The following is a 23,417-nucleotide window of genomic DNA, read 5'->3' as shown; positions in this document are numbered from 1 at the left end:
ATGGGTGTCGCTTTGGGTCGAAACCCTGTTTCAGACTGATGGAAAAATGCTGCTGGAATTCCAAGGAAGTACAATTATGTAGTTTTATTTGAATTGAAGAAGCTTGTAATTATTTTAAAAATCCTGTTTTGCCTCATTGGTGAATAATTCTAAATCAGAAAAGTTTAGTTAAATCAACATAAGAAACACATCAATTGGTAATAACATTTAATTATATGGCAGTTAAAAAAAGACAGAATCTTGAATAATATTAATAATATGAAAAGAACAAATCACAAGAAATTCTACATCACTTGATTTTTCTTGAAAACCCCATACATGCACATTCCAGCTTTTCTCCCCCTGAATCAAGTATACATTTTATATCTCTGTTTCTTTTGAATAATTGCATAAAACCAAATAAATGTTTTGACAGAAGAGGCAGTTACTGCAAATGAAAAGACTAATAAGCCAGGGGTAGGTGATGTTCTGGTAGAGTCTGAAGAAGGGTCTTTTCTCCAGAGATGCTGTCTGACCCGCCAAGTTACTCCAACTTTTTGTGTCTATCTTTGGTATTTTTTTATACGCCAGATTTAATAAAAGAGAAAACACAGAAGCATATGAGATATAGAGGTTGAACAGCGATTTTAGGACAACTGATGGTTCCTTCCCCACCCCCCCATAATGCGGACAAAATTACGAGAGGTCAATTGAAATTCCTTGACAGGTGGCATTGTGAGTGGCGAGTGCTCTTTTGGGCGATGTCCCTCTGGTGCGAAAGAGTTATTTGTTTATGTAAGAGGGAATTTTGTACTTTACCCGTACTCTATATCTGACTTTACCTCAGATAACCTCAAACAACTTATAGACGAGTGGCGAGTCTGTTGAACTAATTGGTTTAATAAAGGCCTTAGCAATATACATTGGGAAGCAGTATGAGCAAGCTCAAAATGTAGGATTCTTATACCCTCATAACACAATGATTACTTGTGGAGTTGAAATAAATAATAATGAATCAATGTCTGTTACATTTTATCTTTGTGTTCCCCCAAAGTTAACTTTAATCTTGGGTTTCTTGTTGTTTAGAAATCTTCCTCCCATATATCTAACATGTATATATCATAACTGTCCAGATTCTACTCGTCAAATGGAGTCCCCTCGAAAAAGACGTTGTTTGTTAACCTTTAGGAGACTTGCTTGCTAAACACAGTGACCAAGAACAGCTGTGATGCAAGATTGCAAAAGAACCTAGACAGAACTGTAAAGGACTATCCTCCCCCCCTAGTGATAAGGAAGCCTGCTTCACAGCAGAATGTTTCAGCTTTAGCTATTCTGACTATATTCTATCTTGGCCATTTTTCCATCATGCTCGTCAGTATGTGAACGCCAGGGTTAACCAGCCTTAAGAAGGGTCTCGACCCGAGATGTCACCTATTCCTTCGCTCCAGAGATGCTGCCTGTCCCGCTGAGTTACTGTAGCATTTTTCGTCTACCTATAACCTACCCATCTTCCTTCCATTTTTTCAAAATTCCCTCCAACAGTTTACATCAAAACATAGAAATTCCTCCTTGGCCTTGTCGAATTCTTTCTCTGCTGGCCTAATGTTTAGGTTTTTCGTGTTTAATCTCTGCCTGGCCCACATGCACCACTCCCCAACCCCTCCTCCCACCATTCTCTTCAATGTTCCTCTTACTCTCTGGAACTTCCTGTGAGGCCTTCTCTAATGCACTAAGGACACCATTAGAGGGCTGCTTCCAAAATTCCCTTTGCAACAATGCCCTCAATCTTCTCTCCTAACTGTTTCGCAAAGGCAATGTAGTAAACCCTCATTTTAACCGACCCACTTATAATCAATTTCAGATATTTTGCACAGACTCACAAGGTGCACCCACCACATGGTCCGGTGGCACAGCTGATTTTTCAGCTCGCGTTGTAGTCCCTGGGGACAATGCTTTCTTCAGGCTGCTGTCTTGCAAGTCAGGAGTGGGGTTGGAAGCCCGGAGTCCAAACGACTTGGGAGACCTTGGGAGCCGGGGATGTATGGGCAGGTCAGTTTATTCCCATTTAGATTACATTTTATATTTATTTGATTTAAGTTTTGTGGCTCTCCGTGGTATTTGAGAGACACGGGAGGGGTGTCATTATCAGGCCAGGGACGTTTTGTCGTTTCATTATCATGTGACCTGTTTGTCCAGAAACACGGATAATACAGACAGGTTTTAGAACAGAGGGTACCAGAAAATCGGTGTTCAACCTGTAATTGTGTTACTGATCAGAGTATACCCCACTTGTATCTCAAACCTCCTGGTGTAAAAATCACTTCATGTTGAACAACAAAAATACATTTACTGCACCTAAGCACACACCACACACCACTTGTTTATCAAGCCAAACCTGTTCAGTTAGTCATGAGTACTTCCCAGTGTTAGCACATCCTCACACAGGCAGACGCTATACATTTCTATGCACTTTTATGAATTTAAATATCAACGACATCCATATTTATAATGAAAATGTCTGTATAGTAATTGTACTCCTCTGCTGCTTGTTAAGGCACTGTAACATTCCCACTGGCATGGAGGTTCATTTATACTATGTAAATATTGACAGATGCATTATTAATATGGCACCTGTAATGAAAATATAACTTTAAAATAGGGAGGATTTTAAGGGATTAAGGTTGGGATCATCACAGGCTGTACCATCTCTGTGATCCTTTTTGCCTTGGCGATGAACATGATCGTCAAGTCTGCTGAGCCAGAGTGCTGGGGCCCTTGGACCACGTCAGGAATGCGCCAACCACCAATCAGAGCCTTCATGGACGACCTGACGGTCACCACTGAGTCAGTGCCAGGAGGCAGGTGGATCCTGCAGGGGTTGGAGAGACTGATTGGATGGGCAAGGATGAGGTTTAAGCCAGGAAAATCAAGGTCACTGGTGCTGAAGAAGGGCAAAGTCATGGACAGGTTCCGCTTCAGCATCGAAGGGACACCAATCCCAACTGTCTCCGAAAGGCCAGTGAAAAGTCTTGGCAAGGTGTTTAACAGCAGCCTGAAGGATACAGCATCTGTCCAATCAACCTGTCAGGAGCTGGAGAGCTGGTTGAGAGCAGTGGACCAGTCGGGGCTTCCCGGCAAGTTCAAGGCATAGATTTACCAGCATGGTATCCTGCCAAGGATACTCTGGCCACTGCATGTCTATGAAGTCCCAATATCCATTGTAGAGAGATTGGAGAGGAAAGTCAGCAGCTTTCTCAGAAGGTGGCTGGGACTGCCCAGGAGACTTAGCAGCATTACCCTTTACGGAAATAACACCAAGCTCCAGCTGCCCCTGAAGTCCCTGGAGGAGGAGTTCAAGGTGACTCGGGCCAGAGAGGTGATGCTGTACAGGGACTCCAGCGACCCCAAGGTGGCTCAAGCAGGGGTGGAGGTGAAAACTGGGAGGAAGTGGAGAGCCGCCGAAGCCGTGCTGCAAGCGGAGTCCCGGATACGCCACAGAGTCCTGGTGGGAGAAGTGACTCGGGGAAGAGCAGGCCTGGGAATCTCCCATCTCCCCAGTTTGACAAGGCCAAAGGGAAGGAGAGGCGCAGGCTGGTCCAGGAGGAAGTGAGGGCAGTGGTGGAGGAGGAATGGTGTACCAGAGCAGTTGGATTGAGGCAGCAGGGAGCCTGGACAAGGTGGGAGCAGGCCATGGACCGAAAAGTCACATGGACTGAGCGCTGGCAGACTGAACCACAGCGCATCAAGTTCCTGGTCCAGGCAGTGTATGATGTCCTGCCCAGCCCATCGAACTTCTTCATCTGGGGCAACGCGGAATCTCCAGATTGCCTGCAATGCTCAGGCAAGGGGACGTTGGAACACACCCTGAGCTGTTGCCCAAAGGCTCTTGGGCAGGGCCGGTAGACATGGCGTCACGACCAGGTTCTCAAACCCATTGCAGAAGCCATCAGCATGGGAATCAGCAGCTCCAGACGAGAACGCCCCACCACCCAGATGATCACCTTTGTGAAGGCCGGAGTGCAGCTGCCAAATACCACAGCAGCCAGGAATCAGTCAGGAATCCTGGCGACTGCGCAGGACTGGCAGCTTTCAGTAGACCTGGTGAAACAGCTGAAGTTCCCACAGCACATTGCCACGACCACCCTGAGGCCAGATATCCTCCTGGTCTCAGAGGCGACCAAAAACATTGTCTTGTTGGAACTGACAGTGCCGTGGGAGGACCATCTGGAGAAGGCCCACGAGAGGAAGATGGCCAAATATGAATAACAGGTCATAGACTGCCACAAGCAGGGCTGGAAGGCAAGGTGTATGCCCATCGAGGTTGGCCGCAGAGGTTTTGCAGGGCAATCGCTCTACAAAGCCTTGAATGCACTGGGCATCAACGGAGTAGCAAGGAGAAGGGCCATCAAGAACACCATAGAGGCAGCGGAGAAGGCCTCGAGATGGCTCTGGATCAGGAGAGGTCCATGGGGAGGAGCGAATGCCACCTGAACACAAGTCGTGCTCTGATCAACCACGGCTGGGTCGCCTGGGTGAGGGTGTCTGATGTTGAAAGACCCGAAACACCCAATGACCCCAGGTTACATCACTGATGATGTGTTCAGGATCATCTATCGATGTATTTGTATCAATAAGGCTGGCGATTGCACCTACTTGCCCCAGGCAATTATTCACTTTGTCAAATGCATTTCACTTGACCATTTTACAAAACGGACAGTACCGCACAGAAATGCCTGTCTCCACACGATCCATATCATTCTATTCCTTCCATATCTACATGCCTATCGAAAGTCTCTTAAATTATATTATCATATCTGCCTCCATCACCTTCCCTGGCAGCTCATTCCAGGCACCCACTACTCTCAGTGTAAAAAATGTCCCCCACACATTTCCTTTAAACTTTGCACTGCTCACTTTAAAAACTATGCCCTTGAAACCTCGCGCACAATTCATGGGTGTTCGGCTCGTTATTATTTGACCTTTTGCATGCACTTTGCATCTCCACAAATAGTCTGCTCGTTATTCTTTCAGCACTAATTTCTTGGCGTTCTACATTTTGCATTGTCCGTGGTCCAGGCTTGCAGTAGAAATACTGGAGAGGTTCTTAAGGGCCTGTCCCACTTACGTGTCCTTGGCACGCACATTACACAACCTCGTGGTCGCGTTGAGCCGAGACGGTCGAGCGAAGGTCCGGTGCGATTACATGCGTACGCACAGCCGTCTGGAGCGCGTGACGTCATTTGAAGATGGACACAAAGCTGGAGTAACTCAGCGGGACCGGCAGCATCTCTGGAGAGAAGGAATGGGTGACGTTTCGTGTCGAGACTCTTCTTCAGTCTGAAAAGAAGGTTCTTGACCCGAAACGTCACCTATTGCTTCTCTCCAGAGATGCTGCCGGTCCCGCTGAGTTACTCCTGCATTTTGTGTCTATCTTCAATTTTCTTGCTCTAGGAATAGGAGTGGGGGCGGATCCGGACTGCAACGGCTGTGAGCCCCAGGCCGAGTTCGGTGATCGTTTGCCTGCTTCTGCTGCTGTTGAAGGTGAGACGTTGCGTCACGCCAGGGTCTTGAGCCATTGGTCAGTTCCGCGACAGGCTGTTGGCGTGCGAAGATTTTGTTCATGGCAAGAATTTCAGAGCCCCGCGCGATGTCCGGACCGGCCCCGCACAACTCCATACCCCTCCGCGCTTCTAAGTGGGACCGACCCCGCGCGGTCATACAGTGCCCATCTGCCTCAAGCGACCATAAGGTCGCGTAATTTGCGAGCCAAGGACGCATAAGTGGGACAGGCCCTTTAGTGCTTACTCTTTTGAACAATAAATCAGACAACAATTTTCTAGCCAGTTCTTGATTAGTATTGGTGTCAGGGGTTATGGGGAGCAAGCGGAGGATGGGGTTAGGAGGGAGAGATAGCCACGATTTAATGGGCTAAATGGCCAAATTCTGCTCCTATCTCGTGATCATATGATCTAATAACCCCCTCTTGTATTGTATTGTATTGTGTTGTATTGTATTGTATTCAAATTTATTGTCATTGTCTCAATTAGAGACAACGAAATGAATTTTCCTTTACAGTCAGTATTATAACAATAAATAAATAATAAATATTAAAACATATTAAAAAAATAAAATAGAAATTTAAAAAAAAGCACAAACACAGAAAGTCCACGACACAACACAACACAGTGGCACCAAGGTGAGGAAGGCACCATAGTCCAGCCAGCCTCCCCTCCGATCTTCCCAGATGTTCATCCGTGGTCGGGGCCTTCCGAGCACCCGCAGTCGCCGCCCCGGGTGGCCCGATGTTCAGGCCCTCACACCGGGCTGGTGGAACGCCGACGCCGAACCCCGACGGTGAGCATCCTCCTCCTCAGCGGCCCGGACCTCCTGATCAGCCGCCTCCCGCAGCCGGAGTCTGCAGCTCCTGAGTCCACAGGCTGAGCCGGGCAGAGTCACAGGACCCCGCGCTGTCCATCAGCGCCGCCCGCGTTGGGAGCTCCGCAAACCGCAGCTCCAGGATGTCGGTGCAGCAGGTCCAGCACTCCGGGCTCCAGACGGCGACCCCCGGTAAGGCATCGCCAGCCCCGCGATGTTTCAGCGCTGTCCCGCCGCTGCTGGAGCTCCGGTCGATCCCGGCAGGAAAGGCTGCGCCAATCCAGGTAGGTAGGCCGCTGGGGTAGGGGGGGGGGGGGGCGAGGACGCGACTCGAATAATAGTCGCGTCCTCACCAGGAAGCGGCTGAAGGACGGTATCCCCCGCACCGTGCCCTCTTCCCCCACATAAAAACATTAAAAAAAAAAAAAAAAATCATAAAAAACACACATCAACATAACTAAAAAAAATGCAGAAATGAGGACGGCCTCCTCCTCCTCCTTCTCAGCAAGGTTTGATGGAACAGCACCTCAGTCTCAGCATAAGTCAATATGTACAATACAGTAGTGTACAACATACTTTGAAGGATGAGCCAGAAATCATTTCCAAGTGATTAATAAGGAACTGCAGGTGCTGGAAAATCTAAGGCAGCATTTATGGAGTGAACGAAATAGGCAACGTTTTGGGCCGAAACCCTTCTTCAGACTGATGTAGGGGGGGGGGGGGGGGGGGGGGGGGGGGGGGGGGGGGGGAGAGAGTTGGAAGGGTGGGAAGAAGAAAGGAAGAGGAGGAGCCAGAGGACTGAGGGAGAGCCGAGAAGGGGAGGAGACAATAAGGGCTACCGGAAATTAGAGGTCAATGTTCATGCCGTTGGGGTGTAAACTACCCATGCAGAATATGAGGTGCTGCTCCTCCAATTTCCGGTGGTGTTCACTCTGGCAATGGAGGAGGCCCAGGACAGAAAGGTCGGATTCGGAATGGGAGGGGGAGTTAAGTGCTGAGCCACAGGGAGATGACAAGTGAAATGGCTGCGGAGGCCGGCAAATATATATTTTTAAGGGGGAGATTAACAAACTCTTGATTAGTGCGGGTATCAGGGATTATAGGGCGAAGGCAGGAGAATGAGGTGGGGAAGGAACGATAGATTAGCCATGATTGAATGGCGGAGTAGACTTGATGGGCGCTGGATGGCCTAATTCTGCCCCTATCACATTAACTTATGAAGTAGTGCTTCTCAAATATGATTACTAAACATACTAAAAATATCAACGTTGGGTTATGTGCCTCAGATATATAAGGTTTCAAATGCTAAAGTTCAAGAAGAAAGTTTCTGTTCGGATTGCCAACTAATATCAACATAATAATATTTTTGTTATTTCATATGCATGTAATTATGACAGAGATATTATATAACCACATGGAAATATACAGACTTTTTCCATGTTCAAGAAAACAGCCGAGGAAACTCATCAGAGTGTGACAATTGTATTTCATTTTAAAAGCATTTGTGGGTTAGTTGCCTGCAGAGTCAGAAGGTCTTGGCTCAAATGCAACTCTGGAGATACAAGAACAAAAACTTGGGCAGGGGTTGGATTAAATGAGGCCTTGCCTGCTCTTGCAGGTGGAACTAGCAGATTCCACGGCACTATTTCAAGGAGAAGCACGTATATTAATTCCATCTGGTGCTCTTTCAGAGTAATGCATTTTCTGTGTATGCAAACTGGTTGCTGCCTCTGCACTGCATCAGTAACATTCTCGCAGATGCGAGAGGTTAACTTGCAAAGTGCTTTATTTAAACAAATAACTTAAGAGAGACAAATATAATTGTTCTATTTACCTCTTTAACACAGATAGCAGACAGTTTCCTTTATTGCCTCATTACTTTGCAAAATATACACAAGTTCTGTTAGTCGCATGCTATATACTCCAATGACCATCTCCCAGCCATCTTCAGTGTAGTCTTAAAGATAGACACAAAATTCTGGAGTAACTCAGCAGAACAGGCAGCATCACTGGAGAGAAGGTAAGGGTGATACCCTACTTCAGACAAGACATCTGATTAGTCTTGTTAGTCATTGTTATCAACTGCACTGCCTCAGATTTAGGTTTATTAATATCATGCGTACCGAGGTGCAATGAAAAGCCTCGTTTTACATGCAATCCCAACAGATACTATACATAAATATAATCAACTCAAACTCAAACAGGTAGAATAAAGGGGAAGCTACAGAGTGCAGAGTTTCATTCTGAGCATTGTCGACACCTGTTCCATAGACAAAGTCCAATGTCCGTAATGGGGTGGAGATGAATCCAGTAGTACACTTCCAAAACAAGTTGAAATGTCACATGGTTGGCCTTGCACCACCAATATTCCAAATCTGACCCGGCTCTTTCTCTTTATATCTATTCCATGGACTTTTAGGTCAATGTTTATAGAAATTATTTTCCAATCCATATCACACTTTCTCCCGATCACGTAGAATGTCTTTTCACCAACTCATACTGGACGGCTATGTCCAGTATACTTGCAACAACTAAGCTGCCTTGGATGGGCTGTCCCTATTCCGCCTTTGCGTATACTTAAGGGCCTATCCCAATTGGCCGTCATTTACGCAACAGGCCAGTAGTGACTGACTCGCGACGGTCGCGCAACTGTCGTGCGCGTCATCATGCGTCTTCATCCGTCAGCACAGCCGTCTGGAGCGCGGGACGTCATTTGAATACGCAGTTTATGATATTTACCCAGTTTATGATATTTATGGTGATTTTCTAAAATGTTCCAGTTTCTTGAGTGATGCTAGCAATTGAAAAACTGCAGATGTGATGCCCCTATTCAAAAAAAGAGGTGATTGAAAAGTAGCAAGCTGCAGACCAAATTAATCTGTAGGAAAGAACTGCAGATGCTGGTTTAAATTGAAGATAGACACAAAATGCTGGAGTAACTCAGTTTGAAGGGTCTCGACCCGAAACGTCACCCATTGCTTCTCTCCAGAGATGCTGCCGGTCCCGCTGAGTTACTCCAGCATTTTGTATCACTTATCTGGTTTGCTCTTCCATTTCTACCAACTGCACCCCTTCTCATGTCATTCATTCATCCAGCTGTAGGAGATGCAACATTTGTCTTTTTAACCTCTTCCTTACCCACAATCCAGGGACCCAAGCAGTCATTGCAAGTGAAGCATCAATTCATTTTTGCACTTTCCGGTTTATTATATTTTGGTGTTCACCACGTAGTTTTCTGTACGAAACTGTGCAATTTTTTAAATCGTGCGCGCTTATATCCATGATGCGTAAAAGGCGGGCCGACTGCGTATGAGCGGCGCGCGGCGGCGCTTGGTTACGCACGGTGACGTAATCATGCGTCACCACGCACGAGACCAGAATGTCAGCGTGCGAACGCATTACGTCCGCGTGCGTACTCGTCAGAGGCGCGCAAACATTTTGTGCACTACAAAATTCTGGAGCGCCGCGCAATACCGCGCGCAACTCCATACCCCTCCGCGCTTCTCCGTGCGACCGTCCCGCGCCGCCCACACTCTACCCGTGCGTCTCAACGCGACGACGAGTCGCGTAAATGGCGCGCAAATGACGGCCAAGTGGGACAGGCCCTTTACTACTGTTGGCTACCGAACATTTCCAGCCTAATTTTGGACATCTGTAGAGCTTTCCATGTCTATATTCACTTTTCTAGAGATACTTCTGACTCCTGAAGTGGAGTCACTGTGGCCACTTACACAGGCTGGACCAACAGGCACCAAAAACAATCCAAAATACATGCAACCGCAGTAGTCTGTCAACAATGCCATGAATGAAGTATTGAAACGTTCTCTCTTGATTGTAAGAACATGCAATGCTTAACCTCCATTTCTAGAGGGTCGCATGGCAGTTGTAATGCATTCAATGGATTATTTAAGGATTTGTTTTTGAGGGCTTTGTGGTATGGTACAATTCCCTTCTCTTGAGAGCAATGAGATTCAATAGCATGATTACTTTGAGCTGGTCCAGTTATTTTATATATCCAGCTCGATATAAAGTGGTCAAATTTTCACTCCAATGTCTGCATTCTTTACGCAGGTTACTTAACCAGAGTTCCAGCTTCTTGGCGGGCTTACTATGTACAGGCTTGACTCTGAATTGAATCAACCAGCACGTCCACGTGTTTCATTAGTTATCAGGGATGCAGGCACAACATCTAAATGTTATAACTACCAACCAGCATTTCTGACACTAAGCATCCTTGGAGAGTGATAAGTTAAACCAACAAAATGCTTCCCTAAGCAAAAGTACAGAGGTAGGTATTATTTTTCCACTATGAAGTCCGCACACAGACAGGCAGGCAGCTTTTCTCCAGGGAGACAGACTTTCTGGAACCTTTTTCTCAAAACACTGCTGCAATAGACCAGCACTGCCATTTAGGACTGAAATGTCGAGACAGGCTGTAATCCTCAAAGGAGTCCACACCCAAAATTACTGGAGCTATGTATTTTCTGATTACATTTTGAGTATTTCACTGATTACAAAGTACTTTGGGTCATTCGGAAAAGGTAATCACTGAAAAATGCAAAACAAATACAACTTTATACAAATTGACATTTTGAGCCACATGACTGGCATGTATGTAATTTCCATGTAATATTCCGAAACCACTAATGCCATTTCACAAAAATTATTTTGATTGTGCAGAATAGTTTTTATTTGTATTTTCTGACTTTATACTTTGGACACAGCAGCAATATTACTTCTGATTATTGCATATGGAGTTAGTTATTGGCCTCAGCATAAGTTTGTATAATCAGTTTAGACAGTACTTTGGGTTTGGTTTTCTCAGTTCAGTGCTCAACTTGATGTTTCAGGTTTCAATGAAGTTCGTCAGGTATATAATTCAGAGAGCATGCAAGCCAAGCTTTTCCAGTTGGAGCGATTCCTGGAAGTGCATGCATGCACAAGTGCTGCAACTCAGCTATGAATAGACACTACAAGCTGGATGAGGGAAGCGTCTACCCAGTCAACTTTAAAGACTCGGGACTGGCTGGAAAAAAAAGTTCCTTCTTGTGGTTGTGGAGAGCATGTTGTTCGTTGCTAGAACTGGTTCCATTAATCTTGGGTACTGTGAGGAATGGTTTGTTTCTGCAGAACCTTCCATTCAGTTGCAACGTGCAGTACCACTTGTCCCTCAGAAAGGTTTCTGCAGAAAAAAAGTACTGCCCCAAGTCAATTCGGCATTGGCGTGCATGGCAGAGGCCATGATGGATTCTGGTAGATTGTCCATGATCAAGCTGTTAATGTAATTTGGTGAATAGCTCATCATCAATACATTCACCATAATTTTGCCAGGCTGGTGGTGAGAAACAGCCTCCCTCATTAGATCCTTCATATGTTGAGTGTCATTGCCCCCACACACCATTAAAGTGATTGGGTTTATCGTGAATGTATCCATACCACCAGAGGTTCATAAAGTCATTCAGCATGTAAACATGCCCTGCAGCCCAACTTGTCTGTGTCGACCAAGATGCCACTAATCCCACATTTGGCCCATATCCCGCAAAACCTTGCCTATCCATGTACCTGTCTAAATGTTTAGTTTAGTTTAGTTTAGAGATACAGCGCCGAAACAGGCTCTTCGGACCACTGAGCCCACACTGACCAGCATCTCCGCACACTTACTCTATCCTACACATACTAGGGACAATTTACATTCATACGAAGCCAACTAACGTACAAACCTGTATATCTTTGGAGTGTGGGAGGAAACCGAAGATCTCAGAGAAAACCCACGCATGTCATGGGGAGTATATACAAACTCCGTACAGACAAGTACCCGTAGTCAGGATCGAACCCGGGTCTCAGGTGCTGTAATGCAGTAACTCTACCACTATGCCAACGTGCCGTTTAATTTTTCTGCTAACCGATCCCAGACATGCACATAGACGTCAAAAAGACACCCTTTAGTTTGTCTAAAGATCACCGGCCATCTGGAATAATGAGCAGACCACAATTAAATACTGCTTTTAGCACATTCCCAGCTTCAGGACATGGTGCTGAGGGACTTGCTGAAATTGGTGCTGGTGCCACAAAAGCTCTCTGGCAAAATGTAAGCAAGAGTAAACCACAGGGCTCTTTGAGCCTGACCCGCTATTGAGTAAGATCAAGCAGGATTTGATCCTGGTAATAGCTCTAGCTTTATGCCTTCTCTCTGCATGGTTTGACTCCCATGTCGTTGAATAATCTGTCAGCCTTAGACACGACTATTTTCAATGATTCAGCCTTTACAGTTATCTAAGGTGGAGAATATCAAAGAATGACGACCGTGAGGGAATTCCTCTTCATCTCCATATTTTGGTCAAAAACTGCAACCTCCATCATCCCTTTCCTGTCCAGGTCTAGATTTCTTTATGAAAAAAAAACAGAAATCTAATATGTTTTAATAACAACATCTCATTTTTCTAAATTCCAATGAACAATGGTCAAGGGGCTGTCCCACTGTGGCGACCTAATTAACGAGTCTAGAAGAGTTTAGGAGAGTTTGAAAAAGTGTCATGTTGAAGACCTCCTTCGGCTATGTAGAAGACCTCCTTTGACCTCCTTCAACTATGTTGAAGACTAGCTATGACTAACTTTGGGTAAATTGGACACCGAATAATGGAGAGTGAAGACGACCTCCTTCGATCATCCTTTGACTATGATGAAGACTATCTACAACTACCTTCGATTATCTTCAACTACCCTCGATTATCTACGAATAACATGCCGACCTACTACGACCTACTTCGACTAAACCTACGAGTAAAAAAAGTATCGATTTTTTCCATGTCAACCCTTTTTTACTCGCAGACGTTTTTCAACATGTTGAAAAATACGCCGCGACCTAGCTGAGGCCTCGGGTACGTCTGGACTATCCTCAAGCATGAAGGAGAGTTATAAAGACCTCCTAGGACCTCATGTCAACCATGCTGCGAGTATGTCGAGGGCAAACTCGTCTGAACTCGCGGATTAGGTTGCCGCAGTGGGCAGCCCAAGTAGATTTCTCAACTATTTACCCAAGGCGAGCTTTTCATTCAAGGAATCAGCCTAATGTACTTCCTCTGAACCACCGGCTCTGTAAGGGTATCTTCTCATTAATTAAGGAAACCAAAACTATATACAGTGCTACACCTACAATACTTTGTCAATTATAGTGTGTTCTCAACTGCACATAACTGACCAGATCAGTGTGCACTATTGCTAGTTATATAAATTATATTTATTTGCGTGAAAAATAAATCTTTAATTTATCCACAAACTAATAAGGCCTTGACTATTCAAATCTGTGAATCCATATTGGCATGATAGGTGTCAAACAACCTTTCTGTCAAATTTCACCATATAACCATATAACAATTACAGCACGGAAACAGGCCATCTCGGCCCTCCAAGTCCGTGCCGAACAATTATTTTCCCTACCTGCACTCAGACCATAACCTTCCATTCCTTTCCCATCCATATACCTATCCAATTTATTTTTAAATTATAAAATCGAACCTGCCTCCACTGGAAGCTCATTCCATACAGCTACCACTCTGTGAGTAAAGAAGTTCCCCCTCATGTTACCCCTAAACTTCTGTCCCTTAATTCTGAAGTCATGTCCTCTTGTTTGAATCTTCCCTACTCTCAATGTGAAAAGCTTGTCCACGTCAACTCTGTCTATCCCTCTCATCATTTTAAAGACGATAGAGGTTAGGGTACTTGATAAAGTACCCCCTTAACCTTCTGCGCTCCAGAGAATAAAGACCTAACTTATTCAACCTTTCTCTGTAACTTAGTTGCTGAAACCCAGGCAACATTCTAGTAAATCTCCTCTGTACTCTCTCTATTTTGTTGACATCCTTCCTATAATTGGGCGACCAAAATTGTACACCATACTCCAGAATTGGTCTCACCAATGCCTTGTACAATTTTAACATTACATCCCAGCTTCTATACTCAATGCTCTAATTTATAAAGGCTAGCATACCAAAAGCTTTCTTTACCACCCTATCCACATGAGATTCCACTTTCAGGGAACTGTGCACAGTTATTCCCAGATCCCTCTGTTCACCTGCATTCTTCAATTCTCTACCATTTACCATGTACGCCCTATTTTGATTTGTCCTGCCAAGATGTAGCGCCTCACACTTATCAGCTTTAAACTCCATCTGCCATCTTCCAGCCCATTCTTCCAAATGGCCTAAATCTCTCTGTAGACTTTGAAAATCTACTTCATTATCCACAACACCACCTATCTTAGTATCCTTCCTCCAGATCATTGATGTACATGACAAACAACAGTAGACCCAACACCGATCCCTGAGGCACCACACTAGTCACCTGCCTCCAACCTGGCAAAGAACCATCCACCATTACCCTCTGGCATCTCCCATTCAGCCACTGTTGAATCCATCTTGCTACTCCACCATTAATACCCAACCATTGAACCTTCTTAACCAACCTTCCATGAGGAACCTTGTCAAAGGCCTTACTAAAGACAATATAGACAACATCCACTGCTTTACCCTCATCAATTTCCCTAGTAACCTCTTCAAAAAATTCAAGAAGATTAGTCAAACATGACCTTCCAGACACAAATCCATGTTGACTGTTCCTAATCAGACCCTGTTTATCCAGATGCTTATATATATTATCTCTAAGTATCTTTTCCATTAATTTGCTTCACTTATTTTCTCTGTTTTAATCTGTACTTTTTTTTGTTCTCTTTTGCTTTTTGGATATGATGCTATATTTAATCAAAATATTTTGACAAAGTTTCTGATTTAGTCCTGCACCTCACCACCTTCCTTCTTTTTATTCATTCATGGGATGTGAGCTTTGTTGGCAATGGTCATCTTTGTATTTAAGTTTATTAAGAACATTCAAATCAGGGTGGCATTGTGGCACAGCGGTAGAGTTGTTGCCTTTCAGCACATGCTGTGCCAGAGACACGGGTTCGATCCCGTGTATGGGCGCTGTCTGTACGGAGTTTGCACGTTCTCCCTGTTACCGTGTGGGTTTTCTCCGAGATCTTCGGTTTCCTCACACACTCCAAAGATGAACAGGTTTATCAGTTAATTGGCTTGGTAAAAGTGTAAATTGTCCCTAGTGTGTGTGTAGGATAGTGTTAGTGTGCGGGGATCGCTGGTCGGTGGGCTGAAGGGCCTGTTTCCGCGCTGCGTCTCTAAACTAAATTAAAGTTATGCTACTTTGCACATTACTCCAGTTGACATGATGCATTTTCACTGTTGAATACACAAGCCACAGGTCCTTCACTGGGGGCTCTTACAATATGTGATGTTCGGCTAATTATCTGATATTGTGACATATCTCTCTAGGCGATTCTAAAGTAAGAATATCCTGAATTACAATGCTAACTGCAAAGTGTTAGTTAAGGGCCTGTCCCACTTACGTGTCCTTGTCGTCGCGTTGAGGCGCACGGGCATCGTGTGGCCGCGCGGGGCCGGTCCACTGAGAAGCGCGGAGGGGTATGGAGTTGTGTGTGATATCGCGCGGTGCTCCGAAATTTTGTAGCAAACAAAATCTTCGCACACCAACGGCCTGTCGCTTAACTGACGGGCAATGTGGGACAGGCCCAAAACCCTGGTGCGACGCAACGTTTCACCTCCAACAGCAGCAGAAGCAGGCAGACGATTGCCGAGCTTGGCCTGGGGCTCACAGCCATTGCAGTCCGGATCTGCCCCCACTTCTACTCCCAGAGCGGGGCCAAGAAAATTGAAGATAGACACAAAATGCAGGAATAACTCAGCGGAACCGGCAGCATCTCTGGAGAGAACGAATGGATGACGTTTCGGGTCAAGACCCTTCTTTCAGACTGAAGAAAAGTCCCGATCCGAAACATCATCCATTCCTTCTCTCCAGAGATGCTGCCGGTCCCGCAGAATTACCCCAGCATTTTGGGTCCATCTTCAAATGACGTCAAGCGCTCCAGACGGCTGTGCGGGCGCATGCAGTCGTGCGCGACCTTTGCGGGACAAATATCCTCCCTTAGTTGAATTGGCTCATTTGGAGACATGCCTGTACTAATGCCGTGACTTTACTGCAGGAAGATGCCACATTACTTAGACGATGTTAGTTGCGCCCAAGTTTAAATTTCCAATGTGTGTTTCAGAGTAAAGAGTCAGCGCAGAATCCTTGATAATCAAAAACTGTCTGAATCAGCAAGTTAGACACAAAATGCTGGAGTAACTCAGCGGGCCAAGCAGCATCTCTGGAGAAAAGGAATAGATTCCATTTTTGGTCGGGATCCTTCTTCGGGATGATTGTAGGGGGGAACTGGAAGCAAGAAAAGACCGGGACAAATCAGGGCCAACAACAGATGACCTCAGCAGGGTCTTTTGAAGAGGGGTCCCGACCCGAAATGTCACCTAACCCTTTCCTCCAGAGATGCTGCCTGACCCACTGAGTCACTCCAGCACTTTTATGTCTATATTTGGTTCCCTGATAGGCCAATTGTTGGCTAGGGATAGTGTGATCCCAAGAGGGGACCATCGTTGCAAACCTTGGCCTGGTTAACCAACATTTACTGCATGGGGGGGGGGGGGGGGGGGGGGGGGGGGGGGGGGGGGGAGAGAGGAGAGAGTGTAAGTTACCTAAAATAAGTTACCTAATTCAATAATTCAATGTTCATAGTGAACACAGACAAAAAATGTTGGAGTAACTCAATGGGTCAGGCAACATATCTGGAGAAAATGAACAGGTGGCGTTTGTGTCTATCTTCGGTAAAAACCAGCATCTGCAGTTCCTTCCTGCACAATGGATCTCAGTGTCAGTCTCTGACTCCCGTTGGCAGGCCATTCGGCCCACAGCCCGCCCAGCGATGACTAATCCATGTCACAGGGGGATGGTGTGAAGGCGGAGTTAGACAGAGCTTGATTAATGTTACGGTTGGGGAATGGGCCATAATATGGCCAGGGAAACGCTGTTATTCGTGACTCCCCCTCCGCCCTTTCCCAGCTGTTCTCAATCGCATCCCTGGCCACACAAAAATTTATACTTTAAGAAGGAATAGACGGAACATTTAAACTCAGAACGCTTCTAACAGAGTGAGCCATGTGAGCACTTTGATCATTCTCCCTGTATTTGCATTTGACAAAATAGTCGGAACAAAAATGTTTAAAAGTGTTCATACCTTTTGCTAGGCCTAATTAGCCCTTACCTCTGTGAAAATAGTCTAATATTCGTAGGCGAAATGTCACCAACAATAATTGATTCTATTATAAATTGACTAATAATTGACTATTAGCGGAAAGATATAATTCTGATCTAATATTATCAATGCCTCTGTCTTTGGAAGCAACACCAGCAATTTATTAAATCTGACTACATGTGGCACAGTGGTAGAGTTGCGGCCTCACAGCCCCAGAGACCGGGGTTCGATCCTGACCATGGGTGCAGTCTGTCTGGAGTTTGTATGTTCTCCCTGTGACCACGTGGGTTTTCTCCGAGTGCACCGGTTTCCTCTCACACTCCAGAGATTACAGGTTTGTAAGTTAATCGGCTTCGGTAACATTGTAAAATTGTCCTTGGAGTGTATAAGAATAGGTGGTCGGCGCGGACTCGGTGGGCCGAAGGGCCTGTTTCCGCGCTATATCTCTAAAATCTGAAGTTAGGTAATGTCTAAAGGAACTGCAGAAATGCTGCTGGTTGATACGCACAAAAGGACACAAAATGTTGGTGTAATTCAGCAGGTAAGTCAGATCTGGGAAGAAAAACATAAAAAGCTGGAGTAAGTCAGCGGGTCAGGCAGCATCTCTGGAGAAAAAGAATAGGTGGCGATTCGAATCGGAACCCTTCTTCAGATATCCTAATCGGAATTGAGTCTGAAGATGTGTCTCGTCCCGAAACATCACCTATTTTTCTCCAGAGATGCTGCTTGACTCGCTGAGTTACTCCAGCTTTTTATGCCTGTCTTCGGTTTAAACCAGGATGTGCAGTTCACTCCTTACACGGGTCTCTGGAGAACATTGATTGGTAGCGTTCCGGACCCTGCTTCGGAAAGGCATCGATCGCTAGTCGGCGAGGACTCCGAGCTGTATCTCTCAAAGAAGTACATGTGAAAAATTTCTCACGGACCATAAAAATGCGGGACCTTTCAGTAAAGTCCCTTTTAAAGATTATTGTTATTTTCTTAACATAACTCATGAATAAGTTGATGTCCATATGCGGATGCAAATCTTTATTTTTTAAATTCAATCCCACAGAAGACAATTTTTACTCACCTTTTGTCCCCTCTGTCCAGCTTCCGGGTTCACCGTTCGCTGGAGTTCCCACGGTAAACACAAGAGTTATTATGGATATCGCACTGGCCACTACGTCCATATAATGTTGCAATGTTCAACCACAAGTGTACAAGTCACTCTTGGAGAAATTCAAGCTTGCTTGAATTTTGTCCCGAGTCACCAAGTTACACGAGTACCTGCCGTTAGCGCCATGGTGTCCACGGTGGTCCACGAATGCCGTACGGTTATCGCACGAGGTTCCCACGATGTTCAAATCTGGTTAACTCTTGCATCAAGTCGCCCCGTGAGAATAGCCTATTACCAATGTTTACACTTTAAAAACACTTATTAACTCAACGCAAAATTACTGCCCTGCAGTTATCCTGGCACATTTAAAAGATTTAATAGGAATCTGAGGGGTAACCTTTTCAAACATTTGGTCGTGGATATATGGAACAAGCTGACAGACGAGGTAGTTGAGGCTGGGACTCTCCCATCGTTGAAGAGACAGTTAGACAGGTACACGGATAGGGCAACTTTGGAGGGATAAGGACCAAATGCAGGCAGGTGGGATTAGTGTAGCTGGGACATGTTGGCCAGGGTGGGCAAGTTGGGCCGCAGGGCCAGTTTTCACTCTGGAACTCTTTAATAAAATTCGAAGAATGAGAATGATGAGCTTACCTTATTTGCCCCGGTGACGAATTGCTTGCTGCTTGATCTGCTAAACTGTGGGTGGAGAGCCACTATCTAGAATACAAATAAAAACAAAATCCAACTGAGAAGTGCTTCACATGGCACAATTTTTGTCTGGTTCACTCTCTGGATATGGACCTCAGGAAATTGGGGAAGTGCAACTGTGGGGCATTGTACAAGGAATTGCCCATCTTTGGGCCAACAAGGATTATATGCCATTCGTAGGTTGCTTAATCCAGTACTTTCTCCCTTTGCGAGCCCAATACTCCCCTCTTTTCCAAAGCTTTTTCTGAACAACCCCTGATTCATCGCAATTACATCAGACAGCAAAATTGACTACATAGTATCCACATGAGTGTAACAAGAGCAAGATATCTGTGGTCTAAACTGTGTAGAAAATACTTATGGAATTTAACTCTCCAAATCTGTTTTTCAGCAATCCCTGTAGCTCGCTCCATTCATGATTGGTTTTGAGTTATTTAAAAAAAAATAGCATTAAATATACAACTCTCACTTAAGGTACCGTTTACAGGTAGGGACAATTTGTATCTCAGTTACAAATAAATCTTAAAAATGCACATTCACTCCTCAGATAGCAGATTTTCCTGTAACAAGGGTACCATCAGAGAAAATAATCTCATACAAATTAGGCCTGAAGCCATGCAATAAGCAGGTGGTTAGAGAACCAAAATTATTTCTAGCAAGGTATGTATATGAGCAGATTTATGTTTACTGAATTTTCTTGATTTAATCACCAAATTTCATGCTTTTTCTATTACTACACCGTGGTTACAAATTAGCTTTGCCTCAATAGATTTCCAGCTTTTCACAAGATTGAAAAATCGATAAAACTCTTATGAGCCTCAGGGGTGCAATGATGAATGGCAGACGCAAGCTCCTTCCAAGAAATTCCTAACATTGGGAGGTTCCAAACTCAATAGCTTTGATCTGCCTAACCAATAGCAAGGAGGAGAGGCAAAATAAGAATGTGTGTGTGTGTATGTAATCTATATATGTGTGTATTTGTGAGTATGTGTATATGCTGTTTATACACACACTGAACTTTTTTCTCCTGTTTATTATACTGTTTACAGTGTACCATGTTTACATAAAGCCCTGTCCCACGGTACGAGTTCATTCAAGAGCTCTCCCGAGTTTGCCCTGATTTGAACTCGGAGATTTACGGTAATGGCTACTCGTCGGTACTCGGGGCTCTCGTTGACATTTTTCATCATGTTGAAAAATCTTCACGAGTCTTCCCGTGCTTACCTGCCATTAGCGAGTCTTCCCGAGTACCTGCCGTTAGTGTTACGAGCCGCTCAGAGACGTCCCCGAGCTCCGATGTAGCCGTTACGTTCATTCTCCATGCTTACCTCGAGTTTGATTTTTTTTTTAAACTCAGGAGAGCTCTTGGAATAAACTCATACCGTGGGACAGGGCTTTATGTAAACATAGTACACTGTAAACAGTATAATAAACAAGAGAAAAAAGTTCAGTATGTGTATATACAGTATATACACATATTCACAAATATATATATATATAGATTACACACACACGCACACACACACACACAAAATCAAACAATAATAGTCTATGTAGTTCAGAGCTTATTTGAGGTTCTAGCGTTTAATAGCCGAATGGCTGCAGGGAAGAAGCTGTTCCAGAACCTGGATGTTAGTTTTCAGGCTCCTGTACCTTCTTCCCGAAGGCAGGAGTGAAATGAGTGTGTGGTCAGGGTGGTATGGGTCTCTGATTATGCTGGCTGCCTTTTTGAGGCAGCGATTTCGATAATTCCCTTCGATGGTGGGGAGGTCAGAGCCGGTGATGGACTGGGCAGTGTGTTCACCACTTTTTGCAGTCTTCTTTGCTCCTGGGCATTCAAGTTGCCGAACCAGGCCGTGGTGCAACCAGTCCATACGCTCTCTACTGTGCACCTGTAGAAGTTCAAGAGAATCCTTTCCGACATAACAAATCTCTGTAATCTACTCAGGAAGTAGAGGCGTTATAATTTTTATAATTGCTTCAGTGTGCTGGGTCCAGGAGAGATCTTTGGAAATATGCACATCCAGGAATTTGAAGTTTTTGACTATCTCCATCGTCCCGTTTATATAGGATTGTGGGTCCTTATCCTTCCTCCTCCAAAGCCCATTATCAGTTTGTTGGTCTTACTAACTTTGAGAGCCAGGTGGTTGTGCTGGCACCATTTGGTCAATCGGTCAATCTTACTTCTACATCTGACTCATCACCAGCTGTAATTTGTCCCACAACGGTGGCGTCATCAGCGAACTTGAAGATGGAGTTTGCACTGTTTCCGGCTAAACATTTGTGAGTATAGAGCAGGGAGCTGAGAACACAGCCTCGAGGTGCTCCCTTGCTGATTGTTATTGAGGAGGAAGTGTTTCTGCCAAATCGAACAGACTGTGGTCTGTGGATGAGGAAGTCGAAGATCCAATTGCAGAGGGATGCTCAGAGACCCAGTTCCGTGAGCTTGGGAATCAGCTTTGTTTTCTTTTTTTTTGGTATCAAAAATAATTTATTTAATTACTATCACGATACAAACAAAATCATGGTCATACACCCACCACACCACACTGGAGGTTAGAAGGATGAGGGGGCATCTTATAGAAACATAAAAAATCATAAAAGGACTAGACAAGCTAGATTCAGGAAAAATGTTCCCAATGTTGGGTGAGTCCAGAACTAGTCTTAGAATAAAGGGGAGGCCATTTAAGACTGAGGTGAGAAAAAAAGTTTTCACCCAGAGAGTTGTGAATTTGTGGAATTCCCTGCCACGGAGGGCAGTGGAGGCAAAATCACTGGATGGATTTAAGAGAGAGTTAGATAAAGCTCTAGGGGCTAGTGGAATCAAGGGATATGGGGAGAAGGCAGGCAGGGGTTATTGATTGGGGACGACCAGCCATGATCACAATGAATGGCGGTGCTGGCTCGAAGGGCCGAATGGCCTTCTCCTGCACCTATTTTGTATGTTTCTATCTTTCTAAATTACAAAATCGCCAAATTATTCAGAAACTAAATTTCCAAATAACTTTGTTACAAATATACTAAATAACTACTATACAACTATGTCCCTCTCTAAAACCACCCAGGCCAGACTCAGGAGCAACCCAACCAGGACATCTTCGGCCCTATCCACTCCCTAGATCCCGTCACGTCATTTGGTCACTGACAGCGGAGCCACTCCTCCCCTTGCGGACCCTAGGTGGAGTGGCGGTGCCCCTTGCCCTCCAGTCCGTGGCTACAAGGGATGTTCTACTGGTCCCTCTACCCTCAGCAGGAACGACTGCTCTTGGTCCTGGCGTCCTTCTCCAGGTCGTCCAAGAAGGACCTGAGCTGACGCCAGTCGTTCCCCTTCACCCCATGCACCACCTTGCCCCTCCCCTTCATTTTGAGGATGAGGTTCAGCGAGCTGATAAGCCCGTGTAAGTTTGGCTACCGGAGGGAGGCCAGTCTGGGCTGATGTTGGGATCCTTCGGTGGCCACGATGAACTGTGCAGATTTCCTCCACTGGAATGAGTGGAGTGGCGTCGGGGGGAGCGAGAACATCCATTGATTCATTGTTCGAGGAGTCCCTTTCCACCCGCTCACTGCAGATGGAGACACCATCCCCATCCCCGGACATACCCTTGGTGCTCGATATTCCTGCCTCCCCACCTCCAGTCCCTAACTCCAGAGACGAGCTCTGCACCTCATCATGGAAGGGTTGCTCCTGGGCTTCCTCAGGTGCCTGATGCGGGACTCCCTCCCCAACAGGAATCTCCCCTGCTCCATATTACCCGTGGTCCCCATCACCACCCTCCCCAGAATCCCCTCCAGAACATGGGACCGGGGCCCGAACCAGAGGGCGGGATACTTCCTCCACCACAGCACTCCCCTCCCCCCTGGAGGATTCCCGTTCGTCACCCTTCCGCTCCTCGAGAGAGAGATTCCTCATTCTCTTTTTCGATGGGGAGGAGCTCACAGACTCTGAGTCACCTGAGCAACCTTCGTCTGCGGCACCCCTTCCTCCCGCCTGCTCCCCTCCGCCCTCGATTGGAATATGGGGCTTGCGGACTCCCTAACGGGAGGTGACAGGATGGGTGGAACGATCTTATCTCCAGGGGTTTT

At 45.5% G+C, this 23,417-nt stretch overlaps 1 protein-coding gene across 3 annotated transcripts in view; it reads right to left on the bottom strand.

Annotated features, from left to right (window-relative positions):
• Nucleotides 1–23,417, bottom strand: part of vps41 (VPS41 subunit of HOPS complex) — a 179,654-nt gene that overhangs the window by 77,680 nt on the left and 78,557 nt on the right. For all 3 annotated transcript variants that reach the window (XM_055633832.1, XM_055633833.1, XM_055633834.1), the window contains one exon: nucleotides 19,278–19,343. In XM_055633832.1, the coding sequence (XP_055489807.1) occupies nucleotides 19,278–19,343 (66 nt within the window). The remainder of the gene's footprint in view (nucleotides 1–19,277; nucleotides 19,344–23,417) is intronic.

This window comes from Leucoraja erinacea, chromosome 4 (genome assembly GCF_028641065.1).
Source record: "Leucoraja erinacea ecotype New England chromosome 4, Leri_hhj_1, whole genome shotgun sequence".
In the NCBI taxonomy this organism is placed as follows: Eukaryota; Metazoa; Chordata; class Chondrichthyes; order Rajiformes; family Rajidae; genus Leucoraja; species Leucoraja erinaceus.
The sequence above is the reverse complement of the archived record's forward strand: the minus strand, read 5'-3'. Positions and strand labels throughout refer to the sequence as shown.